Source organism: Schistocerca piceifrons, chromosome 2 (assembly GCF_021461385.2).
Source record: "Schistocerca piceifrons isolate TAMUIC-IGC-003096 chromosome 2, iqSchPice1.1, whole genome shotgun sequence".
Lineage (NCBI taxonomy): Eukaryota > Metazoa > Arthropoda > Insecta > Orthoptera > Acrididae > Schistocerca > Schistocerca piceifrons.
The window spans coordinates 930,102,194-930,117,817 of NC_060139.1; the positions used below are offsets into that span (position 1 = coordinate 930,102,194).

At 41.2% G+C, this 15,624-nt stretch overlaps 1 protein-coding gene across 1 annotated transcript in view; it reads left to right on the forward strand.

Moving 5' to 3' along the window:
- The window catches only part of LOC124776207 (UDP-glucosyltransferase 2-like), an 86,945-nt gene that overhangs the window by 19,745 nt on the left and 51,576 nt on the right, over positions 1–15,624 (forward strand). The window contains exon 3 of the mRNA XM_047251053.1: positions 4,025–4,203. Within this exon, the coding sequence (XP_047107009.1) occupies positions 4,025–4,203 (179 nt within the window). The remainder of the gene's footprint in view (positions 1–4,024; positions 4,204–15,624) is intronic.

Here is a 15,624-nt window from a genome sequence, read left to right on the forward strand (position 1 = left end):
AGTAGCAAAGTGATTCAGCCTGCCTTCGGCAGTGGTGAGGCGAGCACTGTCTTTCTGCGTACTGCCTGTTGTGGTGCTTACGAACGAGCGAGCGTCTGTTTACTTCTGCTCAGAGTCCGATCTGATCGACCATCATGGTGTTTTCGTACCGACAAGTCACGATTAAATTAACTTTTCCTCCGGGTCCTGAACGACCAGAGGCTCTAAACATTCTGCGTGGTGTCTGTTTGTTCTATATCGTGTCTCCCTACCACTTTCGCGCGACGACGATCTGAGGTGTTTTTTAGAGAATTGAATAGTTTGAACTTGGGACCTGTTGCTGGTAAGGAGACGCCACACCACACATGACATGTAGAATTCAGAAGAGTTCAGTGAGACTAGCGATGATATAACCAAATACTTAATGATTTCAGCGTCAGCTCCACTGCACTCTCTGTAAAAGAATCTTAATACTAACTAAATTTAGTGGAAGGGGTTCAAGGCTTTCCTATTTTTAGTTAGCTGGTAAAATAACGTCGAAAAAGCAGTTAAGTTTACCACTGGAAATTTTATTCTAGTCACAAAACATCGTTTATAAATTGCACTACTGATAAAAGGAAATGTTTTAATACAGGATGGTAAAAACCAACTGCGTTCAACAAAAATGTGAACGAATATTCCCTGAATGGGTTTCCAAGTTCTACAATGGATCGAAGGATGACCTATGCCATATCACATCTATAATCTAGGTTTAAATCAAGTTTCACAAGAGAGAAAACTATCAAAATGGTCTACAGTGACCCTCAATTATCTTTAATTACTTATCTAACTTGTCGTAAATTACAGTGGCTGATGTGGCTTCTCAATAACTATATAACAGAAAAATCATCGCGTTTCAGATTTTTATTTCAAGTGGCAAATGTGAACACCATGAGCTTTAATTGACGATCGACACTAGTATTATGCAAAAAGGGGATGTAACAGATGAGACTTCTGCAGTTCTGAGTGAAGCCTTATGCGCTCAAAAATGCGGCATTGTGTGCGTTCATTACCTTGTCGGTGTTCGTCAGGGTGCGGCGGCAGGCGCAGCTCCGTCCAGCGCGCCCTCTCGGAAGCAACTCACTCTTAACTTCTCCTTACTGCAATTTACCGAAGTTGGTTTAAAAAAAAAACTATCTGGCTGTGTTTTCATCTGACCAATCAGGGTCTCAATGTTAACCTTAAGCTCTGCCTACAAAAATTCTGTCCATCCAATAGGAAACGTTATACCTTTCGTGGTGGGGCAATGTTTTTAAAGTTTGCAACGTAACAGAGACGCGAAAAAGTCTCACGCTAAAACTTGCAGCTGGTGTGGTCCTTTTAGCGTTATCGTAAGATCTATACTGTTCTTCTGGAGGGCTCTATCTTTTAACATGGGCTGGGGGGTGGTCCTAAAGTAACAGAGACGCGAAAAAGTCTCACGCTAAAACTTGCGGGTGGTGTGGTCCTAGCAGCTAGCTGGCGACGTGGGTGTCCATTCGTCCCTTATCGTAAGGCCTTCCAGCTTAACACGGTTCTGCTCTCGGCTTCTGTTCTCGACTCTCCCCTCGGAACTGCGTCTGTCTCACGGTGGGAAGGTATGACATGCATTTAGGCATTCTTGTGTTAGTCTGTGGTATTCCATTTGCTCAATCGTTACTCGTATTACTTTGGTTAATTTAATGTCACGATTTATTCGGAGCTATGTGACATACTACTGGATTTGCTTATCATATCAGTGTTTTCATGGAAGGTGTTGGATTTGCCTGACACCTTACAAGGCGTATGACGTAGAATGTTTATACAAGACGAAATGCGTCTCCCGACGCAAGATGTTCTCGGAATTCGTTCTTCGACTCTCAGTACTACTGTGTACATGAAGGTGGCGAAAGAAGAGCTGTGTGCCGACGTTGTGCGGCGCCATGCTAATGTTATCAAGTTCCGATACTCTGACGCCCATATAGGAGCTGTCGCGGTTGATCACGTTGACTTTGGCCTCCAAACGTTGACGGTCTTCGAACTCCTGTTTCAGGGTGCCTTCGGATGTTGTGGTGGTCGTTTTTAAACCTTGTGGCAACGTCGTCAGTCATGTTACTGCAACGTGGAAGACGTTCGAAACGTACGTGTCATCAGTGGTATCCGTTGGATAGAAACTGAACTGAGGAAACAGGTTCAGCACTGTCTTACGACGCCAAAGACTTTCTTGCGGTCGGTTCTACTCACTGTCAGTATGCTGAACTCCCTCTGGGCTAGAAAATATTTCCGATCTTACTTTCACCTATTCTTCTTCTTCTGTTGCAAATGCAGTTCGTTGTGGACCTTCGCCTCTTTAATGATTTTCCGCCAAGTGTCTCAACTCCGTGTTGCTCCTTTCCAGTTTCTGTATCTCATCCTCAGTATGATACCATCTATCCTCCATGTATTCGATATTCTGCGCTCTCCTTTTTCCTCTGGGACTAGCAGCTAGTATCTTCTTCGGTACTCCTGTATCACCCATCACTTCTGACTTAAATTATTTGTGTATTACCTCTTCATTTGTACTTATACACTCCTGGAAATTGAAATAAGAACACCGTGAATTCATTGTCCCAGGAAGGGCAAACTTTATTGACACATTCCTGGGGTCAGATACATCACATGATCACACTGACAGAACCACAGGCACATAGACACAGGCAACAGAGCATGCACAATGTCGGCACTAGTACAGTGTATATCCACCTTTCGCAGCAATGCAGGCTGCTATTCTCCCATGGAGACGATCGTAGAGATGCTGGATGTAGTCCTGTGGAACGGCTTGCCATGCCATTTCCACCTGGCGCCTCATTTGGACCAGCGTTCGTGCTGGACGTGCAGACCGCGTGAGACGACGCTTCATCCAGTCCCAAACATGCTCAATGGGGGACAGATCCGGAGATCTTGCTGGCCAGGGTAGTTGACTTACACCTTCTAGAGCACGTTGGGTGGCACGGGATACATGCGGACGTGCATTGTCCTGTTGGAACAGCAAGTTCCCTTGCCGGTCTAGGAATGGTAGAACGATGGGTTCGATGACGGTTTGGATGTACCGTGCACTATTCAGTGTCCCCTCGACGATCACCAGTGGTGTACGGCCAGTGTAGGAGATCGCTCCCCACACCATGATGCCGGGTGTTGGCCCTGTGTGCCTCGGTCGTATGCAGTCCTGATTGTGGCGCTCACCTGCACGGCGCCAAACACGCATACGACCATCATTGGCACCAAGGCAGAAGCGATCTCATCGCTGAAGACGACACGTCTCCATTCGTCCCTCCATTCACGCCTGTCGCGACACCACTGGAGGCGGGCTGCACGATGTTGGGGCGTGAGCGGAAGACGGCCTAACGGTGTGCGGGACCGTAGCCCAGCTTCATGGAGGCGGTTGCGAATGGTCCTCGCCGATACCCCAGGAGCAACAGTGTCCCTAATTTGCTGGGAAGTGGCGGTGCGGTCCCCTACGGCACTGCGTAGGATCCTACGGTCTTGGCGTGCATCCGTGCGTCGCTGCGGTCCGGTCCCAGGTCGACGGGCACGTGCACCTTCCGCCGACCACTGGCGACAACATCGATGTACTGTGGAGACCTCACGCCCCACGTGTTGAGCAATTCGGCGGTACGTCCACCCGGCCTCCCGCATGCCCACTATACGCCCTCGCTCAAAGTCCGTCAACTGCACATACGGTTCACGTCCACGCTGTCGCGGCATGCTACCAGTGTTAAAGACTGCGATGGAGCTCCGTATGCCACGGCAAACTGGCTGACACTGACGGCGGCGGTGCACAAATGCTGCGCAGCTAGCGCCATTCGACGGCCAACACCGCGGTTCCTGGTGTGTCCGCTGTGCCGTGCGTGTGATCATTGCTTGTACAGCCCTCTCGCAGTGTCCGGAGCAAGTATGGTGGGTCTGACACACCGGTGTCAATGTGTTCTTTTTTCCATTTCCAGGAGTGTATTTTGTAATAAAACGTAATGTGAAAAACAAGAACTAACACCACTTATTTGTGTTACAGATTTCTCACGAAAACCTGACGGAAATTGACTTATCCGTTGCATACAATATCATCGGTGAGTTGGATTTCGTGAAAATGGCATCGCAGTCACCTGCAGAGAGTATTTCGTTTATTCGATCTGCTTCAAGAACTATGGTTCCTTGGCAACTTAATGAACCGGCAGTGCAAGATTTCCTCAAGTGAGTTTTTCATCCATTTTGTCTAAATAGGTGAGCCGTAACCAAACTTGGATGCTCCACCTAATTTAATAGTAGAACTGACCAGCTGTACAATTGATGTTATTTGAAATGGTGGTAATTGGTTATGTTAGTCAAATCTGATGTAATTCCACATGTAACAGCTCTAAAGATCTAAATTAATTCACCATCCCACTCAAAAGCCATGGAATCACATTCACGTAATGGTTTTGTAATCTCACTCAAAAAATCAAAACAGATCGTCACTTATGGAAACACAGAAGCATAAAATTACGGTAACATTGTTGGCTTACGGTAAGTTTAGTTATCCACAAACATGTAGCACAAGTGCTGAAGGGTCATATGGTTTCATGAATCCACAAATGCATTAACTTATATAGGGTGACAGTTATTGAACTGTATGAAATAAAATGGTCATAACTTCTGAACAGTTTGCGTTAGGACGTTCAAACTGCACGGTTGGGCGCGAAACATGGTGGAAGTTAGCATGATCATGTATGGTTTCGTTTAGCGACGAAGCCACTTTCATTTGGATGGGTTCGTCAATAAGCAAAATTGGCGCATTTGGGGGACTGAGGATTCGCGTTTCGCGGTTGAGAAGTCTCTTCACCCACAACAGGTGACTGTGTGGTGTGCAGTGTCCAGTCACAGAATGATCGGTGCGATATTCCTCGATGGCACTGTGACTAGTGAACAGTACGCGTAGGATTTGGAAGATGATTTCATCCCCATCATCCTAAGTAACACTGATATCGATAAGATGTGGTTCATGTAAGACGGATCTCGACCCCATCGAAGAAGCAAGTGTGTTATGTCCTGGAGGAGCACTTTGGGGACCGCATTGTGGCTCTGGGGTACCCAGAGGCCAGTGGCATGAGCCTCGATTGGCCGCCTTATTCTCCGTATCTGAACACATGGGACTCCTTTTTATGGGAATATGTTAAAGGCAAGGTGTACAGCAATAGCCCCAAAACTATTGCTGAGCTGAAAGCAGCTATTCAGGAGGTCATCGACAGCATCGATGTTCCGACATTTCAGCAAGTCATGTAGAATTTCGCTATTCATCTGCGCCATATCATCACCAAGGATGGCAAGCGTATTGAACATGTCATAACCTAAATCCAAATATCTGTAGTGACGTTTACATGTTGAATAAAGTGTGTGCACGCCGTAGATTGTAACTAATTTACGTTTTCCTTCATATAGTTCAATAATTGTCACCCTGTAAGTAAACACTGATCTGCCAAAATAAATTATTAGAGCGGAAATGTTCACTAAAGCAGCCAAACCCATGTCTACCATCTGTCAAATCTGAAAACAAAGCCAGGCGCAGCTTTCAGCCAACAAGAACCACTTACAGATTTTGGTACGCTAGCGCATACGCTGTTCAATGCCGGGCAGATAGTTCACTCACTTCAGAGTTCGAAATATTAGAAACTGCAAAATTGTAACCTGGCGATTTTTCAATTTGCGCTGAATGACAGCTGATATGTGCTTATACTATTATGAAAATTATCAGTAGAATTGTCGGGACCAATGTACAGAAATTATTAACTTTGTGGTGTGATTTAGTGGAGCAGTACATAATAACAGAGACGATGAATATAGTAACTGTAATTTCACACCTTTTTGCAACACCATGTCATTTTGAATATCATTTTCATGCAATGCCAAATTACTGACAAGAATTTGGCCATCTGAATTATTGGTAGAACTAGAACCATTGTTTACCAACGTGCTTTTCCGAAAAAAAAGTAGTTTTCTAGGTGCACATACAGAAAATCATTGACTATGTATGGTGCCTGTGTGATGGAAAGTTTAAACTAGTGGGCATAAGAGTTTCACATAAGGTTACCCAGATGAAAGATCGCCACTTCTATATGTGAATAGTGGAACAACATATAATAATATAATGATGCCACCTGACTGCCCATCATGTGTAACTCGATACAGACACACATAGTAACAGAAACTGATGTAATTTATAATCTGAAATGACTTACTACTGTTTGATGAGAAAACTACCTACCAGTGTATCTGGCATCTGGTTCCATAAACATTTCCTAAGTTTCACTTTGAAGGGAAAGCATGTACTTTGACTGGATCCCGTTTACAATTCAAAACATTTCGCTAAAGAAACTAACACAGCATTTCCGTGGGACACTGTATAATTGCAGGGACCGAACTTCTCGAGGCACACACATATTCTGCAACTTTAAAACAGTCTATTGAAATAATAGGAGGAATCTTATTACTTTGAAATTGTTTGTGCGACATATAATAATGTTATAATTCAGAACATTGCACTATAAAGAAACTGATAACACAGCATTTCCACAGGACGTCGTATAACTGCATGGACCGTAGTTCTCGATGCATACGTACCTTCCAGAACTTAACAAAAATCTACTAAATAATGGAAAGAATCTCATTACTTTGAAATTGTACGACATGAGAAGTGATTTTCACCGAAGTAATTATTGTGCTGAAGGCTCAAGCCCTTGCTTGCTTATCGTGGCTGAACGAAGTATCAATGCATGTATAATTCCGTTTAATTTGGCAGGAAATGCCTCTCTCTGGTGGCATCAACAGTCAACTGTAACAAGCAAAATATTCTTATAGGGCAAATTTATCCGAAGTTTTTTCCAATGCACTCACTATCGCAATCTTTCAATACTGCCTCAGTGACTTAAACATCACCGGAAACTCGCCCACAGTACTACTCATCTCGTTTATTCTTGCTCATTCACTCACCTATGATTATGAAAGTGATTGTTATCTAATCAACGGATACCTAGAAATGTGAAATGTGTCACTGGTCTTTCGATTTGTGACTCCTCAAGGTCCTATCTCTACAACATTATCATGAATAATTCTTCTCACTCTGTACGATCCACAGTACACGTAAAAAGACTATGGCTTATAAATTTACTCTTGCTTGATCTCTTCTCGTTTTCAATAATACTACGCTGTCTAATAACTCGCTCCTTCTCATTGCATTCTAAGATTATTTTGTGGCGCCTCATTGTTCAACTAAAACAGACATTTCTCTTCTCCGTAAACATGAATCACTCACTGTTGATAGGCACTTACTAAGTCCAATTTTTAAAGTTTGGAGATAAACAGAAAAAATATTTTTCCGCTCTTGTAATGTAATATGATATGTATTTGTTTGTGCGTGTAAAGTGCACACATACACGCCGTTATATAAAACCAAAATAGCATTGTTCCATAAATTACTGGCAAAATACATAACTAGACCTATCTCCTCTCAACATGGAATGAACAGGACATGTAAGCGTGCAATAAAATTCACGTTCGTGCTTTATTTCCTTTATTTCTAAATTTATATATGCATATGCAAGTACATGCATATTATTTTCTTCATACAACACACAGAAACGCTTATTATTTTCTTATGCGGTATATTTATACACTGACACGACTGCACTACAGTCACAGATATTGAACAACAAAACAGTTATTAAAACAAGTCACACTATTAGAAACGGCAGGTAATGGATTTTCATTGACACAGCCCTTCTAGTAATTCATCAAAGAATGCTTTGACGTCGTGACGTAAAGATGAACCTCCTTGAGATAGTCCTGTTTCGCTGATTTGATTGCTATTCGTGCTTCCTCATTGGCCTTCTCAACTGGTTCATAAGAGCACCATTGCTTGGGTCAGGCTGAGAAAAATGGAATGTTTGATGGACTATGCTAACAATGAAGAGAAGAGCAACCACTCTGCCAGGATGATCTGCAGTATACTGGAACTCGGAGAACGACACAGCAGCAAACAGCACCTTCGCGCTTCTAGGAACGTCTTTCCCTCTTGATTGATCACTTAGAGTTGTTCACCTATAATGCTTAGGCTACCACGCATCCACATCAATGAAGTCATTTCCTTACCCCATTTTTTTGTAACATCTCTTTTGCATTAGCAGTGATTGTACAATATTCTTCTGGGGTGTAGATTTTGTCACAGCACAATATTTTTTGAAAACACCAAAACCTTATCGCAAGGAGGAAGGAATGAGCTCTAATAGGGAAACGGTGAATAATTTCCTCGAATCTTTTATCTTCGACCAAACCCATACACAAACGAATAAATGAATGATTCCTATTTTCGACCGGACACGCATCCGAGTACAAGTGAAGTTTTTTCGTGCCTGGTTTAATCTGTTTGGTGAGCTAGTCCAGTATGAATGTACACACTTCATTGGCCCTTACTTGGTCTGCCGCTCTCGATACCAGTGTACTTTGGAACTATTGTCTTGGAGTGTGTGAAATCAAACACCTTTAAGCCGCCTCTTTTACAAACTTATTTTACTTGGCTCCAGTTTCGGCGATTTACTACGCCATCATCAGGCCCCTGACTGCTGTGTTTGAAGATTGTACCTCGTTTCTGGTCAAAACAGGGGTCAGCAATATTGGTATTAGTAGATTTCTGCTTGCTATAGCGGTCACATCAGCTGTCATCTGCTGACTGAAGATGGCGTAGTAAATTGCCGAAACTGATAGCAAAATAAAATAAGTTTGGAAACTAGACGGCTGAAAGGTGTTTGATTTGACATTCTGTATCGAACAGCCAAGTTCCGCAAATGTCTCCGAAAAGCTGGACATACAGAGACTATTGTCTTGGAGGTTGTGTACTCGTTTAGTAAATACATGTACCCATAAATGCCTTTGGTAGAATATTTTCTGATCATGTATATGAGGTACAGACAAATTTTGCATGTAGTCGAAGGTAACACAGACTGTGTTATTTGGCTACAGGATTCTGAGGATGATTTCATAGAGGAATATAATTTGCGACTTCTACGCTTGTGAATACTTAGCTCACTTGCTAGTGCTAATTTAACATTTTGCGCTATAAGTGCAGATACTGCACACATCTGCCGGCCAGAGTGGCCGTGCGGTTCTAGGCGCTACAGTTCGGAACCGAACGACCGCTACGGTCGCAGGTTTGAATCCTGCCTCGGGCGTGGATGTGTGTGATGTCCTTAGGTTAGTTAGGTTTAATTAGTTCTAAGTTCTAGGCGACTGATGACCTCAGAAGTTAAGTCGCATAGTGCTCAGAGCCATTTGAACCATTTTTTTGCACACATCTATTTGGGGTCTACCGAATCTTTAGCCAAAGTTCGTATTGAAATAATCAACATAAAATGTATATTTTAACTTCAAGATTAGCATGGTCTTCGTAAAGTAAATCATCCATTTTTAAGGCTCTACCTTGCATCCAGGTACTTTACTCCTTTACCCCCGTAATGAGATGTTTGGTAGGAAACCTGAGATTGTGGTCCCGAATTTCAGTGCAGATTTCACGTGATACAGCATGCATCTTCTTACTGAATCCTCTCTTGTCCACTGGGCTTTCGCCTTTCGACAACAGTTTAGCAGTTCCGAATACACGCTTCTGTGTTACTCCGTGTGAACTAATGAATCCACTCCTACAGACATACAGACGCTCCTGATGTCTAATTACGATTTACGCAGATTCACGTTCCACTTTAGATCGTTCCCCGTTTTGTTTAACAGCCCTAGATCTTCGCCGTTAAATGGGATCATCTCTGTAGGTGGACATGCTGTTCATTTTTGATTTCATATTCGTAAAAGCACCAAATACCTCGATTCTTCTTGCAGTATATTGAAGCAGTGACGATTGCACCCGATACAAACACGCAAGTTACCTAGGAAAAATCTTTGTTGGAAATAATCAATAACCATTCGAATCCCTTTTACAGAAGTGAGATGGTTAAACAGCTAATATTTAGGTGAAAACGATATTTTCTGTCATATCTGCAGAGAGGTCCAATGCTTTTCTTAGGAACTGCCTTTCCTGCATAGCTTGTATATGAAGTACCCTCGATATCTTTTCTTTATTCCTGGCATATTTTTTTTCTTTCCGTTGACGTTTCATTCCTGCCGTAACTCCGTTGTCCGTGATGAAAATACGTTTATGAACACAACAAGGGAAAGATTAATAATACGCACAGTACAAATGCCACATAGTATATATCGTCAGCGACAACACTCAATATCCATGTAAACAAAAGAAAGAAGCATGCAAATCTTGACATCCGAAACACAACAGCGCTCTCTGGATAGGTTGGTTGGCGTTGATAGATATTCCATGTTGAAGCGCACTAGCTGCTGGACGAACTTCCTTCCAACACGGAATAACTGACGTGACGGCTGTGGTAATGGCACAAGCGCTGCTAGAGCATTCTTCAACAACAAAACATTTGTCTTTCTTCGCAGAACGCAAGATCACGCTAAAACGAATTTGTCAAGAATGTGGACTTGGTGCCTTTCAACAACGAGCGATCCACATACATGTCCACATTCAAATTATTCAGTGTTTGAAGGGCCTCCAGCTACTTGATTTCTAAAATTGCACTTTCTACATTTATTTACAAGGAATCCTCTGGGGGTTACATTTCGTCTAATGGTGAAGTCGGGTTCTCGACCGTCGGCTAATCTTGCCTCATGTTGCTCTCCTCTTCATTCCCTCACGGATTCCTTCCCGGATCTGCGCTGCGTATTTCACTGATTTCCGCACAGTCTCCTCTTTGAACATCACATCCTCTGAGATTTCGCCTATCATCTGCAGAATATGGATTCGTCCACGGATTACACTGATTGTTTCTGTTTCACCGGTTCCCATGTTTGTGGGGTCGATGCCTCTCTCACCACTTCGCTTTCGCTTGCACACGTTGTCACGTTTCGTAATACGTTTGTACAAAGTGCACTGGTCCCATGACTTCATTTTTGTAGACAAGTTAATCGAGCAAGTGCAAGAATGCGTCTGCATCGACCATACGATGACTGGTTAATGTAATGTCTTTTTGAATTCGGTTAGGCAGTTTGCCGTGGAAGATCTGTACAAAGTATGCGTTTCTTCGCCTCAAACGAAGTGACCAAAAACTGGTTGATCCTCACCATTTCTTTAAAGCACTGCTTCATATTTCGAAACTGCGAACCCGCGTACGGCCATTAAAATGCCTAGTCTGACAAATTCATATTTTTCTTTCTCCCAAAATTCGTGCAGAAACGCCTCTTTAAACACCTTATACGTTCTGCACTTCGTCGTAATCCTATGCATAATGTGGCTACCTTTTATCGTAGGTGTGTCCAAATGAAGTTGGTTTTATAACAGCTGGACCAAGATCCCAGAAGACCATCCTGGAACAATTTTGAGATGTAAACTGTTCGACCTGTCCTGAAACATTGTGTACTTCTGAATGAAAGAAAATGCTTTCTTATTTCGTCCTGTTCAACATCCTGATGGTGTTTATTCCTATGGAGCTGAAGGTGACAATTTTCGGAATAGCATTGTCACTGGAGATGAGACGCGGTATCACCACTACGAGCCGGAGTCCAAAAGACAGTCCATGCAATGGCGACAGGCGAATTCTCTGTCAAAGAATATATTCAAGATACAACCGTCTGCAGGCAAAGTGATGTGCTCAGTCTTCTGGGATAACCAGAGTGTGGTTCTTTGGGTGTCCTAGGATATGGAGAAGCTGTCAATTCAGTATGCTACAAGACGAGACTGGGTAAGCTGAAAGCCTGAATTTCCAGGGTAAGGCCACAGAAGAAGACTAACTTTCATCTGCAACATCATACCGCCAGGCTTCACACCAGTTTTGCTACCACGCAACTCACTGCAAATTCAGCTGGACTGTCTTACCACATCCACATACAGTCCCGATTTAGCGCCTTCAGACATCCATTTCCTTGTACTCCTGAAAGATGGACTATGTGGCGAACATTTTAAAGGCCCGGATGCTGTTGTCAAAACGGTAAGGAAGTGGTTAGCCTCAGCTGTTTCCGAGTTTTATAAGCGCTGCATGCAGATCCTGGTTCATCGTTGGTCAAAGTGCAAAACGAATGGTGGTGACTGTGTGGGAAAATGACAGTCTGTAACTGAAATATTGCTCTACTTAGCTGTGCTGTTGTGATTTATGTATCTTATGTAGTTTTCATGATTAAAAACAGGAGGCATTACTTTCGGAACGATCCTCGTAATACAAGAATTGCACATATGGAGGTCAGGTTTCCCAAAGGGTCTGTCACAAAATTCTTTACATTAGCTGTGTATTAGCTCGTAATCCAAGGTAAATCCGCTGTTTTGAATATTTGTTCGTAGTTAACGGACTGCTGTAAAACTGTTGTACCCAAATTTGGTTAAAAGGTATGTCATAGATTGCTCACAGCTAGGGAAGTTAGTTCTCCTCTCCTAAATATACATTTTTTGAAAGAATAGAAGTCTTTTGGGTAGGTTAATCTGAAACACCCATGGGTCACCAGTTTAGTATTAGAGATTCGTGTGTGGGTTGGGGGTGGGGTTACATATCGTAGAGGAGGGCCAGGAGATGAATAGAGTAAGCAGATTCAGAATAGAATAGAGTAGCATCAAACCAGTTGGGGACTGAGGACAACCACAACAATCTTGCATGTGTTTCTAAAACAGGTCATATTCGTATAAAGTCAGTATGGTTTACGATCGTGAAAAAAAGTTCTAAAATCACTTTTGCTGTAAAATTGTTTCAGAAAAATCATTAGTAGAACATTAGCATCCAGAATTATTCCCATGTGCGAAATCCTGTGTTGATTGCGCCTGCACTGCATGAGGCGGTGTACACATTTTACAATGTCATTTTTAGTTTACGAATTTTAATTTAGCCTTTCTGCGGCGCTGCTTGTTGTGTTCCACTTCCGAGAGACATTTTACTGTACCAAGATAAATACACGAATATTTCAGGGCCTTAGTCATAGGGATACGCAGTACATACGGAACAACGTCAATACACAGTTAATCAGTGATTAGGCATTCGGGAGGACAGTGGTTCCAATCCTGTACAAGTATCCATGTTTGAATTTTCTGTGGTTTCCCAAAAGTGCTGGGATGCTTCCCTTAAATGGACATGTCAGAGATTTATTTTCCTGTTCTTCCCCAACTCACGCTAGTACTCCTGCACTTATGACCTTGTCATCGATGGACCGTTAATGTCTTAGCTCTCTTTCTTTCTTCTCCCACTCGTTCGTTTTGTAGCTAAGAGTTTAACTTGTCTTACAGTCGGTCAGACTGCCACATGCTTCTTGTGTTCTCTGTGTGGGGTATGGTACACGAACAAAGCATACATTGTAAAGTAAACTGGTGATAAACTGTTCGATAATGTAATTAAATAACTCTGGAAACGCCAACTAGTCAGTGTATTCTAGAATGTTGATGCATCGAAGCAAAAGTAAATCTTTCGAAACATAAAAAGCAACCAATGAAGAAACAATCTCGTTACAGAGGCAAGACAACTATTCAGTTAGTTTGTTACAAGTCCCATAAAGCGTTTGAACGGTTCTTCTACCGAAATGATACCCATAAAGCGTTTGAACGATTCTTTTACCGAAATGATGTGGAACGAGTCAGTTTACAAGATATCAAAGTGTGATTACTGTTACATGAATCAACTTATAATATTTTAGTTCTAATCATGGAAAACCGTTAAAAACTAATTTTTTACAAATTCATTTATGGAGATGTCCAGGAGAAATTATTTTAGGTTAGATTTATAAACTTGCTTTGCTACCTGTCAGAAATGTTATGTTATGGGACATATTATCGAAATTTTTTGTTGCTGCAAACTGAACTGCTTCATGATCACCTGATAACTTAATAATGTGAAATAGAGGTCACTTTTCCTCTAGTATTGGAGGTATAGGCAACACTATTCTCAAAATGTGATGGATTAATTATGAATAATTTCACTAGCGAATATATGTATTGTATGATGTAGTTAAAATGTCCATCTCCTTGAAGATATACCAGCATGACGACCATAGGTGAACGCCACTTATTATTCTTGCAGTTCGCTTTTGTGCAATCAGTATTTTCTTTCTAAGAGATAATACCCTTAAAAATTTCAAAGACTTGAATTGCTTATGTACTTAATAAGCCAATGACTAACTATTGAGGCAGAGAAGAAATGTGGCATGACTGAGAAAATTCAGTTATTTTTTAAATTCAGCATACACTAAATATATAACATCATCTAAAGAATCCATGAACATAAAAAAGAAGTTTTGAAATGCAGACCACTGTTATAAAACTGTTAGTACCTCTGAAGAGTATCACCTGTGCTTGATGAATCTTAACAGGAAGGTCATTAACTTATATGAGGAACAGAAGTTGATACAAAATTGAGCCTTGTGGGTTTCTCTGTGTGATTTGTCCTAACCACTAAAATTTTCTCTTCTTTCAATATAGTTTGTATTATCCAGTATGAATTCTTGCTTACTATTAAGCATGATTCAAATCATTTGCATGTAATATCAACTAGAGTTAAGTCTTTCCTGTCACTTTTCTCATAAAGTGCTTTAACAGTTGCATGTTTCAATCTGTCCAGTGATGCATTGTGTATATTACTAAGGCTATTACTTATTAAGTCAGAACTCAGAACTCTTTTTGAAATTCCATCAACAGAATATGAGATTTGTTTTTTTCTTAAAAAAAGAAATTTTATAATTCTATTAATATCAGTGAAGGTCACTGGGGCTACTTCCAGATACTTAAAAATTTGTGAAATGGCATTTTTAATACATTCTATTGCTTCTTCAAATGACTCATGTTATACTTTTTCTGCTATACTTATAAAGTGATTGTTACAAATACTTGTAACTTGTGAATTATGAATCACAACATTGCAAATTTGTTTAACTGTTGTGCTATCCTGCACGCTGACTGGTTGTCCTGCCCAGATGTCCACATTTCTCAACATTTGAGAACGTTCTTTAAAATATTACAGTATGTCTTATAGAATGCAAGCAATGTCAGACCTTGCCCCATTCTGGTTTGTAAATAAATTTTCCTTTTTGTCTTACATGAGATTTCAATGCCTTTAGTTATCCATAGGTTGTTTTCTTAATGGACTTTCTCGATATTTTGGGAAAGCTACTTTCGAATATAGACAAAAATTTGCTATGAAATATATTGAATTTCATATTTGCATGTCTTTCTGTACTTGGGAAATTTACCTCTGAAATTAGATTTAAAGAGCCAAATAATTCCAAAAATAGAAAGTAGTCTCTGTTGCAGGTGTTTTGTTAATAATGACCGGCTTTGTGTAGTTAGTGCATCTTCTGATTATTTGTAATTAGTAATAATAATCTTCTTATGTGATGGATAAATTATGATTTGCTGATATTCTTTTTCGTTCCTAATCCTGCACTCATGCAGATTTAATTTCTTATTACTGTTGTAGTATTATGCTTTTAACTTAAAGATTTCAGCTTGTGCAATCACCACTGTGAATCACTTTTCACCTTTAGCTTAGCTATCCCACTGATAGTTGCTAGACAGTTTCGCAAATAAACTATTATGTAACAAGTTTGTTATTTCTA